Source organism: Clupea harengus, chromosome 5 (genome assembly GCF_900700415.2).
Source record: "Clupea harengus chromosome 5, Ch_v2.0.2, whole genome shotgun sequence".
Classification (NCBI taxonomy): domain Eukaryota; kingdom Metazoa; phylum Chordata; class Actinopteri; order Clupeiformes; family Clupeidae; genus Clupea; species Clupea harengus.
In genome coordinates, this window is record NC_045156.1 from 5170459 (window position 1) to 5190418 (window position 19960).

The 19960-nt window shown below is 41.9% G+C and overlaps 2 protein-coding genes across 2 annotated transcripts; one reads left to right on the plus strand and one right to left on the minus strand.

Moving 5' to 3' along the window:
• Positions 1–1448: 1448 nt before the first annotated feature.
• On the minus strand, positions 1449–12049 carry pmela (premelanosome protein a). Its single transcript, XM_031567147.2, has 12 exons — positions 11771–12049; positions 8396–8491; positions 7924–8070; positions 7571–7711; positions 7123–7284; positions 6387–6725; positions 5125–6099; positions 4571–4759; positions 4258–4360; positions 3745–3950; positions 3144–3234; positions 1449–2832 (listed from the first exon to the last, which is right to left on the minus strand). The coding sequence occupies exons 1-12, from the start codon at positions 11844–11846 to the stop codon at positions 2679–2681; spliced, it is 2679 nt and encodes an 892-aa protein (XP_031423007.1). The 5' UTR covers positions 11847–12049; the 3' UTR covers positions 1449–2678.
• A 3067-nt stretch (positions 12050–15116) lies between these two features.
• Positions 15117–19697, plus strand: cdk2 (cyclin-dependent kinase 2). The gene is made up of 7 exons (XM_012841189.2): positions 15117–15543; positions 16205–16282; positions 16484–16604; positions 17276–17446; positions 17958–18059; positions 18396–18599; positions 19044–19697. Exons 1-7 carry the CDS (start codon positions 15428–15430, stop codon positions 19146–19148), a joined length of 897 nt encoding a protein of 298 aa, XP_012696643.1. The 5' UTR covers positions 15117–15427; the 3' UTR covers positions 19149–19697.
• The last annotated feature ends 263 nt before the right edge of the window (positions 19698–19960 follow it).

Genomic DNA, 19960 nt, shown 5'->3' on the forward strand with positions numbered 1-19960 from the left:
TCATTAGAGATGACCATTCTCCTTCTTCTTTCTCCTCCTCCTCCTCCTTCTTCTCCTTGTCCTTCTCATCCTCTTCCTCCTCCTCCTTGTCCTCCTCCTCCTCCTTCTTGTCCTCCTACTCCTCCTGCCCCTTGTCCCCATCCTTCTTGTCCTCCTCTTCCTCCTCCTCTCACTCTTACCCCTCTCCTTCTCTGGTTGTTGATCTCTTCAAAGTTCTCCATTGTTTACCAAAACAAAACAGAGGCTCAAAGCACTTTTATGCTGCAGTCCTCATTGCAAATTGCTCAACTGACCTGAATGTTTAGAGATTTGACTATTTGTGTGTTGTAGGTTGATGCTTTGAGATTTTACTTGAGAAGTGTGTGCAACAACTGAACATTGTGTGTAGTGTTTTGACAACATAAGGTAGTGTGAAGTAGTGCCAAATTAGGTCGAGCGATTGGTACATGAAGTGAAGGTTGTGCAAATTGTGCCGAATTTTCGCTTTTTGTGTGTTATTAACTGTGAAAAACTGTCATTTCCATGAGCAGCCGTTCAATACAAGTGTATTGCAGAGAGTCTATTTAGCCAGTGTTATTAAAGTATTATTACCATGTAGCACTGCAATGGCGATGGAACTGTATGGTACTGCACTACACTGAGCATGTCTCACTGTTGATGATGCCTATTTTGTAAGTCCATGCACATAGATGTCACAAAATTATTACAACTGACCACCGATCAAAGGAGCACCTATGCCATGTATGAACTCATGACGAAAATAGAGAAATGAAAAAGGGCAAATTAAGCCAACACTATCTGAGTAGTCAGAGTGGTGTCACAGCCTAGCAGAATGTCACTAATAGTGCAGTTTTGTTTCCGATTCGTAATGTTTCAATTTTCCAGTTTCCTCATTGAGGTTGACTTAGAGCGGGAGGGAGAGGGTTTTGCAAAGTGACCTACATTTTATAAGAAATACTCCTATCGTTAGAGCAGCTGTTGTCTGTGCCAAGTGATGCATACTTGTCTGCAGTTGTTCAGTGTTCTTTGAATAGGTCTTTTAATTTGGTTATTGTGAGGGCAGTGGAAGGAACTTCAAATATGCAGCTGATTCTGTCCAAGTGTCCTGATGTTTTCTGAGGTTTTATTTCAAAATTATCTCAAAAGAATAACTTTTGAGAGATTTCTGAAGATATTGTGGGAAATTATGCATGAGCCTTAATTCTGATTATGTTGTATTTCATCAACTCCTCTGAAGGACATTTCCAGGTTTTCCAAGTTTTCCCCCGGGCTAAGTGACATGGATTGTACACTTGACAGTCTGGTTTCAATGATTTCCATGGCATATTTCATAAAGTCCGTTTCTAAAGTCTAAGTCTTTCACAGTATTCACTAGTGGTGGAGAGCTGTGGAATTGTGAACATGTAAAAACATAACACATTTGAAAATCACAGACCTGGAACACGAAATTGGGAGTGATGAAAAATATGTTACAGTTTAATATTTCTGTACATACATTTCAAAAGACCCTGTGAGTTACAACAAAAGGAAATGACCCCTGAATTTGGGGGAAAAAATGAAATTTTCTAAATATCTAACCTGCACTCAAATGTGCTTTCCTGAGGTTGTCAGTGTAAGAATGATAGGCCTTTCTACCTCAGTCAAGGTATACACCCAACAAAAAACTTCAAAGATACACAATATCATTTTTTCAGAAGTCACATTTGAGTTGGTGAAGTCATTAGAGAACAAGGGAAATATCACCTAAACATAAAGATGTGCAGCGTGATGGTCCAACTCCTGTATACTGGCAACCTTGCCCCTCAGTGTAAGATTATGCACAGATACTGATAGATTTCATCTACCCAATACAGAATTAATTTATATTTTTTTACGAGAAAAGGTTACAATCCAGTGCTAATGTTCTACAAGTGCTTAAAAGTGTGTCTCTTCTTTGTTAGTTGATTAGCAACTGAAATTCATATGTGTCGTGATGTGATATTTAACATCAGTTAGCAATAGTTTTGAATTAAAACACGATTGTGTTGAAAATTGTGTTGACGTTTCTTTTCCAGTTCAATAGCAAAACAATCAACCAAGAAACAGTTAGTCATGGCCTGTTATAATACAGTTAAGGACACAAACAAATACAAAAACAATACAGATTTGTTTCAGGTGTAAAAGCTGTGTGTATAAAACCGTTGTCCACTCAAGCTTTGCTATAAGAAACTAGGTTATCAAACAGGCTGTTATAAGTAACAGAAGCAGAGCAGATCGTTTAGTTTTAGCAAGGCCACGGTGATGCCATGTTAGATTCAGAGGGTTTTAGTTTGTTGAGACAAAATTAAGTGAAGAGGAAATAATGGGACACATAAAAACTGCACATTTTTGAACCCGTTCATGAAACTATCAGATGAAATATAGGTATATATTATGGGTTGAAATAATATGGTATATATGTATATATATACACTTGCGTGCGCAATGCTAGGTAAAAAAAAAACCCTGCAATGACCTCTTTTCTCCTCTCATGTTTACAAAATGTATACGTTTTATTCCACATGTTTATTTTATTATCAGCAGTGCATCAACAGGGACGAACACAGCTGTGGGTTGTGTGTGTATGTCTATGTGTGTGTGAGAGAGAAAGAGAGAGCGTGTGTGTATCCAAGTCCTCACAAACACACACAAATAGACGTTTACACCAGTCGTCCCTGGAGCAGAGGGCGGCTCTCTCCCGCTGACTGCCGACTGAGAAGGTTCCAGAGAAGCAAGGGCACTGAGGTCCTTCCTGAGGTGCCCAGGGGGCTGTCTGAGGAGTCCTCCGTCAGCGGCCTGTACTGCTTAAAGCGCCTGATTAGAAACACAAAGACAGTCAGCGGGAGTGACTAAATACACCCCTCACATTACTGGCTATGACATTAATATGACTAGATTTGCTAACTTATTAGACATTATGTAGCTGCCTGGCTGTGTCACACTGCAAATGCCACAGGCAGAGAGCAAAAGCATGTTTCTGTGAATATTTACACATCCCCAAAATTCCTCTCATAAAGTGAGAAGACAGCAGGCTATCGGTCTTGGATCCAAAAAAATGTAAACCTTTCCCCTGTCATATTGAGAGGCCCTCCTCAATGAGCCCAACGAAATGGCAGGTCACTCACCGATAGGCCAAGGCCATGGCCCCAACTGTACAGGCAAGCACCAGAATGCCTATCACTGCTCCAACAGCGCCACCTGCTGATGATTCTGATCCTGCAAGCAAAACAACAACCCACCATGACTGAGCTGTGTTCAACATTCTGAGGAGATACCAGCTCTTAAGACATGAGACAGGAAAAAAGGATGAAGAGGTAGATAAAGATAACCTTCAATACCCTTGATAATATTCATATTACCTGTAGTATCGTGTGTGGAATTGTATTGTACTACTTGTTGTTAGATTGTTCTACCATTTTCAGGTAATATTTGTAATAAGCTGAATATTTTACATTTAGATTAGATGTTTGCCATTTTGGGGAACTTCAAATTCTGTCAAATGCAGTACCCATTATTCATTATAGATGTCAGAGTGCTACTGTAATACAACATACACTGAGAGACACTCTGCATACACTGAGAGAAACTGTGACAATTCTGATATGGGATGGCTATCCTATGCCATGTTTCCAATGTCATGCTCACCCCATTTATAAAATGTAAGAACTTGACACAAACAGTGGATCTTGTGGTAAGAATGTCACCTGAGCGAGTTGACCGACTCACCTACTGTCACGCTGACCCTGGCACTGGCGACGGCCAGGCTGACATCGTTGGTGAGGGACACGTTGACGCAGAAGATGCCGGTCTCGTTGAAGAACTGCCTGAGGATCATCTGGCACTCAGGAGTGGGTGCCACAGCGGTGCACACCGTCTGGACCGGTGTGGCGCAGTCTTCGTCTGAAATCACTGTGCACACCTCACTGGGCAGGCTGTGGACACCAGAGAGGGGAGCTGAATGAGGGGTTGACTGATATCTGGACAGTTTCTGAGAATTATAGCTGAGGGGTTACTGGTAGATAACCTAGCCTTCTTTTATGTTCAAAGTGTTCAGTGAATCAGTTTAGGGGGGAAACAGGTAATTAAAGAACGTGTAAACTGTGTTAATATTGCAGGGCCATTTGTTTCCAGTTCTAATCCTTTTCATGTGCTGATCATGGGTTTTAGGGCTTTTTTTCTTGTGCAGCAACGCCGTTTCTGATAGTTTGACATGACATGAGTGAGCGAGAGCGGCCTTACCTGCCCTGGCAGGTGATGGTAAGATCGACAGCATTCTGGTTCACCTCTGTAGTCAGCGTCACCACGTTATTCACCTCCACAATCTCCACATTCTCAATCCCCTCTATGGATGACAACAGAAAAAATGAGAAATATACTCTTTATATATAATAAAGATAGAGATTTAGATCCATAATTGTATGTTATGTTGCCACTGCTCTATGATCATCTGAAATGTCAGACTTCAAATTGTCTTTGCACTGTCTGGAGGCATTATGTTCGCATAATTTTAATCTTGGTCCACAGACATGCATGACAGCAGGAAATGACTTACGGACAATCTGTAGGTCGGTTGAGAAGGAGCCATAGCGGAAAATAGTGCACCCGTTGTCAGCCGGGATCTCAGGAGCCTGCCTCTTGGCAATCACCAGAGCCACCTGGGCAGCCTCCGTGCCGGCCTCCACCTCCACCTGAGCGGCGATTTCATTCACTGCTGCTGCTGCCACTGTGGGTGGCACTGGAGCTGCAGGTAAAGTCAAAACATACAGAGCTCAAAGTCAAAATGGCTGATGGACTTTGATATTGAGGTTTATCAAATCTGGAGGGGAAAGCAGTCGGATCAAAAAGTCATGCTGGTTCATCTAATAATGTTGCAACATGTATATTCAGTTTGTGCTATACATTCAGGTAAGGGGTGGCACATATTCCTCTGACATATTTTTCATGTTTTTACATTTACACCTTACTCAAGCCATCTAGTTGCAAAAGCTAGTTTAAAAAAATCTAATAAATGACTATGTGATTAAAATAAATAATAGAGAAATTGTTAGGAATCTTTATACCGGTATGTTTTTAATAATATAATTAATAAAATCTTGCAAGACCCACCTGCAGTCACAACATTCACCACCACTTCATTTTCATCAGGTGAGGCTGCAACGATCACAGCAGCCTCTGTGGCTGCAACCTCATTCACGGCCACTATTATCTCGTCCTCATCAGCTACAGGCACCACAGCAACCGTGGGGACAGCAGCTACCACAACATCCGCAGCAGCTCCTTCTGCCTCAGCCTGGGCAGCCTCTGTGACCGCTGCGGCATCAACAACAGCAGCATCCTCTGCAGCAGGGGCTTCTGGGAGAACAGTGGCCGCCAACTCTACTGTAGCTTCCTCTCCAGCAGCAGCAACTGTTTCGGCGTCGATTGCTGTTTCTGCCACTGGAACAACCGTGGCCTCCTCCACTGGAACAGCTGGGTCTGCAGCAACTACAGTGGTAGCATCAGCAGCGGCAACAGCATCAGCAGCGTCAGCAGCAGCAGCATCCACTGCAGCAGCATCTGCTGTGGCAACATCAGCTGCAGCTGTAGCAGCATCAACAGTGGCGGCATCAGCTGCAGCAGCAGCATCAACAGTGGCGGCTTCAGCTGCAGCGGCAGCATCAACAGTGGCGGCATCAGCTGCAGCAGCAGCATCAACAGTGGCGGCATCAGCTGCAGCAGCAGCATCAACAGTGGTGGCATCAGCTGCAGCAGCATCAACGGCAGCGGCATCAACCGCAGCAGCAGCATCAGCGGTGGCGGCATCGGCTGCAGCAGCAGCATCAACCGTGGCGGCATCAGCTGCAGCAGCATCAACGGCAGCGGTATCAACCGCAGCAGCATCAACGGTGGCGGCATCAGCTGCAGCAGCAGCATCAACAGTGGCGGCATCAGCTGCAGCAGCATCAACAGTGGCATCAGTGTCTGCCTCTGCTCCCTCAGCAACTGGAGCAGCTGCAGAGGCTGGCACTGCCAGGGCGATGTCTCCTGCCCCTGCAGAGGCCACCTCTACTGGAGCGAGGGAAGCGTCCTCAATGGTGCCTCCTGTGCAGAGACAAGAACAGAAATCTGGCTATTTTCTGCTGTTTTTCATGTCAAGATGAATATAGATGAAAGTTTAAGGCATAGGAGATTAATGAATATGTTTCAGTTACATTTATATTCTTCCAGAGCAGTTAACAGCAGTAGGCCTAACAAATTGTGTCTACTATAACCTGCCCTGTTTCCACTTATGCTACCTGTATTCTAACCAGCACATTTTATGAATGCCAGGTGCTACAAGCTTGAAGATAGTTTGGTTGAATAAGGACGCCACTAACTGCCTTTCATACCTGTGGTGTCAGGATCCACTGGTGGGAGAGTGGGCTCGACTGTGAACCCTCCGAGGGTTGGGTTGGGTTCACAGGTGTTGGGGATGGAGGCCATCAGGACCACCTGAGGCTTGAAGGACCCGGCAGAGAGGTATGTGTGCGTGACGGTGCTTTCCCGGGAGATGAGGGTCCCGCTGTTGTCTCCGAAGTCCCAGGTGAAGGTGACGTCTGAGCTGCTCAGGTACTGGCTGGGGTCGTGGAGGTTGATGTTGAAGGCAACAGCACGGTTTTGAACAAAACTTTGGTCAGCCTGGTTGAGGTCATTGACCTGGGTGAGGGACACTCTGAAAGGAATCTGGTCTAAAGAAAAAGAAAAATGCAATAATGTTTGATAAAATCATAACCTTAACTAGGTATGGGAAAAGATGTATAAATTAGCATTAAGTCCTTTAGTAAATCCTTGGTATTAAGTCTCAGTATTTCAATCAGTCATAATTCTCATGCAAATACTCATCAGTCTACCCTAATAGAGACAAGAGGGTACATAAAGGGCGCCTACTTAGACAGGAAGCAGGAAGAAAACATGACATGACAAGACATGATTTAGTATAACTATGATAATATTTAAGTAATACCAATATACTAACAATATAAAATCTGTCCTTCCCTTGCCCACACTTGCCCATCTGCCCATCTGTACAACTGCCCTTCGAACCCTGCTACCCTCTATTACTCCCTGCGGTCACCTCCTGCCTACCTGTGATGGAAAACTGGGTGGAGGCGTAACCCAGGGGGATGAACCTGTCTTTGCCACGGCAGTGATAGATCACCACCTCCATGTTGTAGGAGCCCAGAGGAACATTATCTGTGCCGATGGACAGAGAGGAGGAGGGGCCATCCGCCACTTGCCAGAAACGTCCTAGAGAAGATGTTAGGGGAGGAAGGGTGGGTAAGTTAGTATCTTATGGCTGCTGTTGCTATGTATGTTTTCAGCTATCCATTTACATCAGTTGATTCTCCTCTTCAACAGCTTTGATTTCCTGAAGCATAGGTCTTAACCAGCTACCACGGTATAGCCATAATCTGGCACAACCTCAACACACTTTACAATACGGAAAATTACACTATTACGTTATTTGTCACAGTGACAATGTACTTGTGTTTTCCCTCTGAGGGTGTGTTAGAATAAGCAGTGATGTGGATACCCCATGTCTTCCACACGTAGATGTAGCGTGGTTTTCTTCCAGCGTTTCCTCTGAAGGGAGAGCCATCAGGGAAGGTGCCGGTCCACTCGTCTTGAGTGTTACGCTCCGTATACACTGGCTGTCCCTCCTGGTACTGAATTCCTGTGAGGAAACAAATGAAGCATCTAATTGTCTCTCGTCTCTGTTCTCTCTCATCAGCCTCAACATGTGACACTTGGCTCCAGGCTCTTGAGGAACTCAAAATGTATGTGTATAACACATGCATAACAACCATTGAGTATTAAACAAAGCATAATATACACATCATATATTGTACACATTTACAAAAAAAATGCTGTGTCCAGCACTGTTACCATCAAGGGTGCAGTTTCTGGTCCACACCACTTGTCCATCAGAGAGCAAGGTTTGATTTGGGGGGAACTGCACATCAACGTTGAAGGTGGCTTTGGCGCCAGTCAATGTTGGTGCATCGTTTCTGACATTAAATGTCACCTCTCCACCTAGATAAGGTAAAAATCAAGGGACATATTGATACTGTTACATTTTCATTCAACAGTTTTGTGTAACAACATTCTTTTGAACAAGACCTGTCATCTAAACCCAGGGGCCACTATAACTAAACAACACTACAATTTAAAAATGTCATTAAAAACAGAGGTTGAACCCCCTTTATATTCTTAGGGATAAAATGATTCCATCAGTTTTACTCATATTGAAACATAAAGTATGGAAAGTTTGAATTGATTAAGAGCCTGAATACGAAGTTCTGTCATAGACTGCATGCCCAACACTTGGTCTCAATATCACTTGAGTGTAAAAGAGCACCTTTCCAGCAGTTTCTGTATCTGGCATCTCCATCTCTCCACACTGGATACATCCGTGAGTTCCATGATCGGTAGCGTGAGAAACGAGTCTTAGCCTCTGTGAAAGCAGATTCAGAGAAATGGTCAGTGATTAAGACTACCACAACACAGTTAAACACTTCACAGACTGTTATCATGTTATGCAAATACATCATTTTCTCTTTCATGAATGGCCACTTGTAAAAATGACAGTTGTGTGAATTATCTATCAGAGAAACAATACATCCTGTTAGACCACAGATTTATGAGCTTTTATGGTCTTTAGAATTACCTTATGACTGTACTCTGTGTATGTTTTATAATAGACTGAACCATGCTAGACTAAGGTACAGTCTGTTCATAATGTATTTGTGATATCAGCACTGTCAAAATGGCACGGTCTGTTTAAGAACTTGTTCATACTAATAACCTCACAAGCTGCGTTCACATTGAAATGTCTCCTCAGGTAATACACATTCTGACAGGAATGGTCCAAAACACAGACAGTTAGCACGTTCTGTTACTTCCATGGGAATTAGGAGGGTTAATCAGCACGAGCACCTTATCCTATTAACTTGATTATTTGATAATGTGATTGCCGTTATAAAAGCAGAACTCTTGAGTGTTCTTTACTCTCAATTGTATTAACACAGTTCCATGGAGAAAATATACCTGTAGGGATCTCAAAGAGGCAATTGCTTATCAAATTGGGAAGATTAGATAGGGCCATTTCCCTACAATTTCAAATAAATGATTCTACAGCAAGGGTTATTGCATCCAAATGGAAAGCTTTCAGTCTACAATCTTTCTGGTGGGCAACCCAACAGTCAGACCAAGGTTACTCTGTATAATAATCAGAGAAATGACTGCCCAAGACCAAGATCTATGGATCTACGAGTCCAACATGTTAAATGATAAAACTTCTAACCGCGAACAGAATATCTGAAGATGACTTTCACACTAACACTAGCCTGGAGAAAGCCCATTCCCTCTACAATACATTACACGCCATAGTTGCATTCAATGACTGTATATAGAGTCTATATATCTACAGAGAGAGAGAGAGAAAGAGAGAGAGAGAAAGAGAGAGAGAGAGAGAGAGAGAGAGACTATATTGTCTAAAAACAGTTTAAGGCTGCATCTGAAAAAACACCAAGTAGTGCATACAATGTTCTAAAGACAGATACAACAAAAGTAGAGATGTTTGTTCATAGTGCTCTGTGCTGTTTGTAAAAGAAAACACCTCAAAACACCTCATAAGTGTCAAGCACAGTGCTGGAGAGGCGATGATTTGGGTTTGTTTCACTACCACTGGACCTGGTCACTGTAGTGATCAATTCAACCATAAACTCTTTGAGTGAAATCTGTGCCAAATTATTGTAGAATCACATGTGAGGCCGCCTGTCTCCAAGACAAGTGGGTCACACAAGTAGATACTGATCCAGGGTATTTGTATACTGCATCTGAATGGGCTTAATAGAAAAGAAACAAGATTCTGAATTGACCAATGGAATTTGCCATGCACTGGTCAGTTTGATAAATTGTTGAAGGACCAGGTAATATCATAGTCATGCATCAGCTGTAGTGATTTCTTTTTGTTAATTTTACATTGTGGTGTGGTTAAAAAGAGCTGCTATATGTGTGCAGCTGGGTAGAAGTAGAGATGTTTAAGGAGATGATGGGTGGTTAGCACTAAGTAGTGACACAAGGATTTAAGGGCTGGGTCAGTGAGTATGGCAGGATGGCCACGAGTGTCGGCTTGGACATTTTACTAACTTTCTCCAAAGGTCAAGATAAAAGGTTTTGGCGACTTTGTAGGTTATGGGATTTAGGGCGTGTGTTGTGTTGTGAGAGGGGGGTGTCAGCACACGGAGAGGGGCACACGGATATTTTACCAAATTTCTTAAGAGCTCTTAGTGGGTTGTGAGGGCAGGGCAGGGCAGGGCAGGGCAGGGGTGCGTCAGCAGGGGCAGATGCTTTACTGGCTTTCCCTAAAGGATCACAGACTGGAGTTTGAAGTGTGGGGTTGTGGAGCAGCATAACCGGAGGGGAGAGTTGGGGGGGTGGGGGTTGGGGGTGGGGGGGCTGACTGGTGAGGTTCCAGGCAGTGAGAGTCACACGGCTCTCCCAATCCCTTGCAATCCCTTTCATGTGACTCTCAGCTGAGCACACGCAGCTGTAATCCCACAGTCAGGAATGAGCAGAGGCTCAGACATCAGTCCCCATTACTCTACCTCTCATTCTCTCTCCCTTTCTCTCTCAAACCCACTTCCCCTTTTATCTTGTGCCCCATTTCTCTCTTTCTTTCTCTCTTGACACCCCCAATCAATCCCAATAATAATATAAAGAGTTCAGAGATCCTAATTTGTAAACTCTGAAGAAAACAACGCAGCCTATATCAAGTCCGTGGCACAGTGGTATTCCAAATGATATAAAGGGAACTAGTTAATTCAATGTCTGCAAAACAGAGGACATTGCTACACCCAGTTCACTTTGTGTAACAATGACAATTTAGTTCAATTTAGATTACGTGTGCAATGCAACTAACAATAGCAAGGTTGAAGTCACTTAATGAAATAAATAGCTGAAATGACAAATTTCTCCAACATATTAACCGAATGAATGCATTTGTAGAAAGGACAGAATGGTTTAGTGTTTCTACTTTCTGAAAGTAGATATGGACGAGGACTGGACAGGTGCAGCTGTAAGCACTTCCTGAAAGATGTTGTTGTGATACTACAAGATTCACAGTTGCTATAGCGAAAATGATTACATTGTGAGGTAACCATGCAATTTGTCCACCATGCCAGCCTGCCACATTGAGTTCTAGACTAACCAAATATTAGTTTAACAATTTGATTTTATTGTGAAGAATATCAAAATCCCTACCTTCTGTGATAAAATCAGAAAAATACACATAGTAGGTTGAACGAAACAATTTTCTCAATTCCTAAGGTAATCCAATTCAGCGCAAATATATATAAAAAAAAAACACTCTGAGGTCCTGACAAATGAAAATTGTAGTAACCACCGAATAATCAATATAAAAGTATGACAAATTGTTGTGACACACATGAAACATCATGAATGAACTGTTTGTAGTCCATCACATCAATTGGCCGTGGTCTGAAACAACACCTTTGTCACCCATTGCGCCCCACATTAAAATAGATCAGATTTGAATATTTATCTGCATTACTAGAACAACAGATGTTCTAGATTAATTATAATACGAGTGTTATTCTCTGCATCATAACTATTACTTATATCCCCACAAGTTAATTTATATCCCAATTACTTGCAACCATCCAAGGTAAAAGGTACATCGCAGTTCTGCTATATAAACCCTCATACTCACCGGCAAATGTCAACGCTGATAAAGTTAGCACCAGGACCACCACGGCATTTCTCATCGTACAAGTTGGGTTTTTCATCTTTTTTTCTCTATTTCCTTTTTTTGTCCCCCTTCTTCACAGCAAGTTTTCCCTGTGTGAATATCCCAGAAATCCAGCCAAGCTCTTGAGACCGTTAACTTGGGCTGGCCCCTCTTTAAATGAGCCTGAGTCTCTTAATTACCCTAACCATGCCTCTAGACTCTGACATCACCAACTCCCTGAGGTCCTTTATGGTGATGGACACCTCCCTAATTACTTCAGAAATACTTAAGAACTGAGATGGATACTTCCCTAATAACATCTGTAATATTAGCTAGATTTTGATCATTTAAATTAACATTGTGTGTTTCTTATTAAGAGCAAGCAAAAGTGTTTTACCAACTTCAGCAAATCAGTCACAAAGTAGAATTTGGATTAGATGTTTTTATAAGCCATGCCAAAGAATTACAGACCAATAACAAATGACAACAAATGATCCTGTCTCAGTAAAGACATGCGGTCCTGTTCATTATACACAGGAATGCCATGTTCTCAAACCTGTAATTGACTATGGCATTTGCTCAGAGAATGGTTCAGGAATGGCACACATAAAATATATATATAATGTATAAAAGGAATGATTGTTGGGAGTAAGGTATGTGAAAGCTGAGCATCCACGTCATGCCAGTAGGGTGAGCATAGTCTTGACTTCCTGTGAAAGGCCCCGGAGCTTGTGCGCAAGGCATCACAAGACAAGAGAGTGAGGGAGAACATCAATGCTGTTCTTTTATTCATCTCTGCTGCCTGTCTCTTTAGCCTGGCATCTTATACTACTATTCCCTTCCACACTAACTGTATTTTTTGAACCCTCTTCCCCCTTAGGGCCTAACCATGTCTCTCGGTGCGTTAATAGTTGTCTACCCATTGGCAACCTCATGTGATTGTTCTCTCAGCATGTGAGCTCATTTGCCTGTCTTGTGAATACTGAGACTGGAGTTTCAAACCGGCTCTTGAAAGAACTCTGTCTGTTACTGTGTATATTTCACAACTTTACATCAAAAATAAGGGTGTAACACACCTACCTTTATTTCATCAACAAATAAGTGGCAGTATGGATGACTGGCGTGATGATGTCAACGATATGGGAGGTGTTCATCATAAAGATCTGGGGATAAAAATGTCCAGTCATGGTGTTCTGGTGTCTTAGCCTTTGATTATTCTTACTTAACACATTATTTACCGACCAGCTTTCAGAGGTGTATAGTATGAGGGAAGACGAGATAAATGTATTTATGATACTCATGTTATTTAAGAAAAACTCCAGTTAGAATCTGAAACAAAGCATGATATCTTCTTCATCCTTTCAGATGAGCCAGGTATTTGTTGTTTTAGACAGAAAGCTCAAAATGTCCTTGACCCATGCAGAATGCTCGATGCATGGTTTGATGTTCTGCGATCTGAATCTAATCCAGGAGCGGGCCTCCATGGAAACATCCCCTGAGGGAAAGAAAGATGGATTGTGTCTCCATTGTGAACATGCTGAGATCACAGCAATAAACCTGTGTGGTCAGAAGCAAGTGGGGGCCCCAACCATTAATTTGTCATTTGTGAGCATGCTGAGATCACAGTAATAAAGCCTTGTGGTCAGAAGCAAATGGGGGCCCAACCATTCATTTGTCTTGTGTCGGGTGAAGAGGTTTGTAAAACTGGCCTGCATGTGATATCTCATGTGCTTATGACAGTGTTCCCCAACCCGCCGTATAAATCTCTATAAAGCACCTGACTAACTACACTGCACTGGAGGCAATACTACACCATTACAATTGTACTATAGGGCACTCAAAGTATTAAGCCGTGTCTGTGAAATTCACTTATATGTTATAAATATACAGCATATATGTTTTGGAAAAATAGCACAGCACAGTACCCATGTCATATTATGTCCATATTATATTTATTTATTTATCAAGCTTATAAAACAGTTGTATTATGTCATTATTTTGATTCAAATGAAAAAGTAATTATGTTTTTATTCAACATATGTACGTTGAACAAGTGTTGTAGCTGCCTATGCTGATTGCTTGTTTAGGATCACGTTCACTAATACTGTTCACCTAAAAACAAAGGTTTCCAAAGACCGATTTGCAGAGGGGAATGGCATTCTGAACACACAGAAATCCAAAGAATGTAACTAATCAGGATCAACAGGAATTACTCTTGTGACTCTCACTGGCAATGTTAAATTTGGCCTGCATGAATGATCGGACGCCATTCATCCCTAATTAATCCATCAAAGTTGTCTTTACTCCTGAAGATGTTATCGGCAAGTTATATATTATTAACTTTCCACCAAAAAACTATCAACTCGATCCTGAAATTCCATTATGACTATACATAGGAAACATCTCCCTAATATAGGTACGGGTTTTCCTGTGGATTTAATTCCTGTAGATTTAATAATGACAAGAGGACTTAGACTATACACTGGTGAAGTAATTTATCTGATTATGATTATGGGAACATGAGCTTCTTTTTCAAGAATCACGTGACATCTACATTTTGGTTTGGTATGGCCACAAAACTGGTTATGGTAGTGCAAAAAAGGCAATTTGGTAATGGCAGCAAAAAACATCCTGTAAGATGTATTTGTTACATTAGCAGTGCAAGTAGAACAGTAAGTGGTTGTGGTAAACGTAAGTGATAAAAGTGCAAGAGACAGTTTTGTTGCAGAGTCCTGAGTGATTTTAGGGGGGGGGGGGGATTTCAGCCTCCTGTCAGACTGACGGATATGGCTGGGAGGAGAGAATTTAGCTTCCTGACAGCTTAAGATACATTAAGATAGCAGCTGTTCTGTATAGCTATATTTGTTGTTCTGTTTTGATATGATTTGTGACTATATTCATACGTTCTTTCTCATACATAATTTTACACTGTCTATTTAAACCCATGATTCATTTTTTACTAGTAGATACTATAGCCTAATCACCTTTCTGAGAGTGAATAAGTCATAGGGATTTGGCAATTGTTTGACACTTGTTTCATACATCCATGGTAATTATCTTTCTCAGAAACTGGAGAAACCGTCCGAAGAGGAAATTATCTCAGCACGGGATTTGAATTTGAATTTGAAGGCGGGCAGTCTGGCGCCTACACTCACAGGTTTGGGAAACTAAATCTTGGGTGTCTGAATGACTGACTTCTTGGCGTTTCTGTCGTGTTGTGGCGGGACGGAACGGGGGAGGGGTGGGAGTTCTCACACTGCCGTCCAATAAGACAACAAAGCTTCACTTTGAGGGCGGGTGGGGCTAAGGTTTTATTTAAGGGGCGTGGTTAGTGAAACGCGGGAATTGGCGGGTTCAGACTTTTGTGTAGAGGAGCATAGCCTAGGAAGAGTGAATACATTAGCCATCTGTCTAGTTTTCGTTTGTTGTGGCGTAACGTTAGTCCTCATGTGTTCCCGCTCCGGCTCGCTTCTGGCGGGACATTGTGCTGGTAGTATAGAACAAACACGGGAGACTCTGGCATAATTTAGTTTCAACTGCTGTTGCAGTTAGCTTTAGCCTGGCAAGTTTTGCGTTGCTGATCAAACAGCGGGCGGAAGGGTGCTGGCCCGGAAAATAGCAGTCTAATTTAAGTGTGACATGGAATCGTTTCAGAAAGTCGAAAAAATTGGAGAGGGCACGTACGGTGTGGTGTACAAGGCAAAAAACAAAATCACAGGAGAGACTGTTGCCCTCAAGAAAATCAGACTAGACACGTAAGTGATGGAGTCCCGTCAAGAGATTGTTACGGTTGATGATACCTGTTGGTTGACTAAGTTGCTGCTAACTAGCAAAGTGCTCAAACAACAACAGATGTTTATGTAGCTGCCCTCGCTGGCTAGCATTTAGTCGGATTAGGCACAAAGCTAGAAGCTAGCCAGTTAGCCAACTGTCAAGTGACCTGCTCCGTTGACCTACATGTTCACCAGGGCATCTACTTTCGATTTCTTCACCCACGTGCATTCCTTTTCCGAACAGACACCTAAACATTAGTCTTTTTTTTTTATAGCGCCACTGAGATGACCGTTAGGCAACCAACGTTGTATGGGTAGCACAGGCTCTATTAGCGTGCAAGCCTACGTGTCCAGGCTAGCTATTAAGTTAGCTGCTTGGGCTGGATGAAAAGCAGCAAACATCCTTTTGTCCTCTGCAGACGTCGTGCTGGCATTACAGATTTTATTTCAATTAGATTGTATTTGATTATTAGCGTGACATGATGTAGATCAAAACCTCAATTAACTTTACTGGTACCGTTATATTAGATAGGCACTGCCTGATCGTATTGACGTTGGTGTGAAGAGGAAACTGTTGTCCAGTCCTGTGGTTGTACTGGAAATAAAATGCTGATAAGTGCTGACGTTTTGTCCGATGTTACAGAGAAACTGAGGGAGTTCCCAGCACAGCCATCCGTGAGATATCCCTCCTAAAAGAACTGAACCACACAAACATTGTCAAGTATGTACTCGTTATGGTTTTTGACTTTGATTAGATTTTGATCACTGATCCCTATGATGTGTAAAATCCCACAGTTGTTCTGTTATAATTATCACATTTGATTACTTGACATTTATCTATAACTCAAACTTGATGTATTTTCCTTCTCTGGCATGGATTTAAAGTTGACCTAGTTTTACCCATTGATCTTTTTTTACCCAGGCTGCGAGATGTCATTCACACAGAAAATAAACTCTACCTGGTTTTTGAGTTCCTTCACCAGGACCTCAAGAAGTTCATGGATTCATCCTCAGTTACGGGAATATCTCTCCCTCTTGTCAAGGTGCATGCACTTGAAGAATGTACCCTAGACCAGTGGCTTCCAATCTAGATTTTGGAATGCTTCCACAATATTTTGTTTCCATTTTTTTTCGCCCTCCTCTACCTCCGTAATTGTTTGAATACACTTGATCAACAAAATATCTTTATTTTTCTATGTTCTTTTATCTGCTCATTTATTAAGCACTTTGAATCACCAATATGTATAAATTGTGCTAGATAAATTAACTTGCCCTCCCTTACTACAAATCACTGACTTCACTGAACTGTTATGCCGTTAAATCTGAGTGAACACATTGTCAGAGCTTTCAGTTGGCAGAGCTGCTTTCATTTTAAGTTGACCCATACAGTCAAATAGGAAAGATTTAGTTTAGATGATGCCCACAACAGTAAGATGTTTGTTTGTTTTTGTCACCTTTCTCGCACAACTGTTAAATTTTCCTGTCCAGGTGTCAGTACTTTACGAAACTGACCACTTGGCATCAGGTCAGCATGCTTTATTTTAGCTACTCAGTGGCATCCTCTTGGGGACCACTTGCCTATCAGTGGGGACCACTTGCACCTTTGCATGGATTCCTTTCACAGTTCTGGATGAGGCAGGGCAACAAATTGATGTTCTCTTTACATCAGTGATTTCTGACTCTTTATGTCTGTCTGTCTGTCATTTATTTGCAGAGCTACTTGTTCCAGCTTCTTCAGGGTCTGGCATTCTGCCACTCCCATCGCGTGCTCCACAGAGACCTGAAACCTCAAAACCTGCTCATCAACGCCCAGGGAGAGATCAAACTGGCTGACTTCGGGCTGGCGAGGGCTTTTGGTGTGCCTGTCCGTACCTACACACATGAGGTGAGGTCATATACATGATGGCACCAAAACGACTATAATGCACCCTTAAAGATTACACTCATAACACATAACACTACCTAATTTGGCCAGGTCCACTTGAAATGGCTCGAAATGTCACTGCACTTTTCTAAAGATGCATAAGAAACATGACGTCTTTCCAGTCTTGAGCATAATGCTTGGGAATAATGGTATTGCATTAAACTGTTCCCATGTTGGAGCAGTTCCAAAGGTTTTTAAGTTATTTTCAAGTTATTTTCTTGAATAAATCTGTAGTGCGGGTAATTGGGTCAGTGGGGAAATTATGCTGGCAAAACATGCATCCTGTGCCAGGAGGCTGCTATGTTGTCTGAGGATCAGGGTAGGTGACTAATTTAATGTGAAGTCAAAAGCACATTTTTAAGAATGCCGCTAAGTAGAGCAATGTATTTTGAGGGATGTTGACGAATAGTATTTCTCAGACAGTATTTCAATCCTGAATGCCTTGTGTTTATAATATTTTGTATTTCCTCAGGTGGTGACCCTGTGGTACAGAGCCCCAGAGATTCTCCTTGGCTGCAAATACTATTCTACAGCGGTGGACATCTGGAGTTTGGGCTGTATTTTTGCTGAAATGGTATGCTGTGGTGTTGATTTCTTGCACAGAACAGTTAAGCTATTGCTATTGTCATGCTACCTACTATGTTCAAGTGCCCATTATTTTAGTAATTGTCAAATAATTGAATACTTTTCCAATGATGTTTTGAAAGAGGGGAAAATGAATTGATTGTCATCTCATCTTACATTTATGTAAAAACTGTGTGCTTCATCATAAAATGGACACATGCTTACTTGCCAATTTGTTCTAAACTATAAGGTATAGCCTAGCTGGTGTGACATGAACAGTTGGGTCAAAACACTTGAGTAAAGTGTCTGATAAATGACTGAAATGTGAATGTAACCCATTTCCCAGATTACCCGGAGAGCGCTGTTTCCAGGAGACTCTGAGATTGATCAGCTGTTCCGGATCTTCCGCACACTAGGCACCCCTGATGAGAATGTGTGGCCAGGGGTGACCTCTATGCCTGACTATAAGCCGTCCTTCCCAAAGTGGGCCAGGCAGGACCTCTCTAAAGTGGTCCCCCCCTTGGATGAAGATGGGAGGGACCTGTTGGGGGTGAGGGAATGCTCTTGACCACTGTTTTGTATGTGTGTAGTTTTATGAAAGGCTTTTGTAAAAGGTCCAAGAAGCAGCGGGATGTACACTGCTTTATTTTTCAGTTTTTTACTGGATGAAACATCACTTACGCTAAACAAGTGTTTAACTGTATCTTGGCCTTTCAAGTTGATGACAAAATTCTTGGCATTATCATCTGCTGAACACTGTTGGGGCTGTTCATTGTACTTTCATCGAATACTATGGTGTCCATGAAAAGTTTAATGATGCCACAATTTATACTATAGTCACGTAACATAGTCATGTCTGATTGGCTGGCAAGGGTACATTATAATAGGACACCCTACGAATAGATCCAGTCTGAACATCATTCTCTTTTCTGTATCTCTGTAAGGGTTAGATTGGCTTAGCTTGTATTGATATTTCTTTCTTTCTTTTTTTCAGCAAATGTTAATCTATGATCCAAACAAAAGAGTTTCAGCCAAAAACGCACTCCTTCATCGGTTCTTCCGTGATGTCTCCAAACCCATCCCTCCCTTAAGGATGTGAAGAAGAGAAGGACCGAAAAGGAGACGTGGACCGACCAAAACGCACAGGAATCCTTGGTGTTCCTCTGGGAGACCCTGTTGTTACTGCATCACTTTATGCACAGTGTGGGGTCATCTCTGCTTTTTAAGGGTTGAACAGGACCGTATGGGTGCCTTTCCCTTCTGTTCAGTGCAGGTGCCTTAAAATAAGATTGTTATTTCATCCTTTTCACACCGTGATGCCAGCGTTACTTCTCCAACATTCCATCTGATGTTAGGAAGGGGACACATTGTGAACATGCGTTTATTGTTTTCTGGAAGGGGGTACATGGATGTTATGAAAATTGCATTCCATAAATGTGTGGCCTGTTTTAGACAACACTATTTGTGGATTTGTATCATCTTGATTAGTGTTCGAGTGTCCTTTATTTATTTATTTTAGAAGGGGTCTTGAAAAATGGGAAGTCTTTTGTTTCTCATTCTAGTTCACAAGATTTTCTAATTGTAGATTTTAATGTCAATTTGACCATTTTTACCCATTTGATAATTATTCATAAAATTGATACTGAGGTTTTTTGTGTCTGATTATTTTTTTTCTATCAGTTACACTGTCAACTTGTACACTAGTCCTATTTAGGGCTGTACAAGAAGAGCGCAGCGAATCATTATGATTGTGAATCGTATCAACTACCTCATGCCTCACTCTCAGAATTACAAAAACACAAATAAACTACATCACCACATTTGTAAAATGTACCGTTCAAAGCCAATATAGGCGAACATAAGAGAAATACCTTCAAATCACACTTACAATTACAATCACACCTGTGAACA

Excerpts from the sequence above, each read along its gene's own strand:
- pmela (XM_031567147.2), bottom strand. The coding sequence starts at position 11,846 with ATGAAAAACCCAACTTGTACGATGAGAAATGCCGTGGTGGTCCTGGTG. Across the intron at positions 8,492-11,770 it reads ATCAGCGTTGACATTTGCCG|AGGCTAAGACTCGTTTCTCA; the intron begins GTGAGTATGAGG and ends CTGCTTTCACAG. Across the intron at positions 7,712-7,923 it reads CAGAAACTGCACCCTTGATG|GAATTCAGTACCAGGAGGGA; the intron begins GTAACAGTGCTG and ends GTTTCCTCACAG.
- cdk2 (XM_012841189.2), top strand. The coding sequence starts at position 15,428 with ATGGAATCGTTTCAGAAAGTCGAAAAAATTGGAGAGGGCACGTACGGT. Across the intron at positions 16,283-16,483 it reads AACCACACAAACATTGTCAA|GCTGCGAGATGTCATTCACA; the intron begins GTATGTACTCGT and ends TTTTTTACCCAG. Across the intron at positions 18,600-19,043 it reads ATGGGAGGGACCTGTTGGGG|CAAATGTTAATCTATGATCC; the intron begins GTGAGGGAATGC and ends TCTTTTTTTCAG.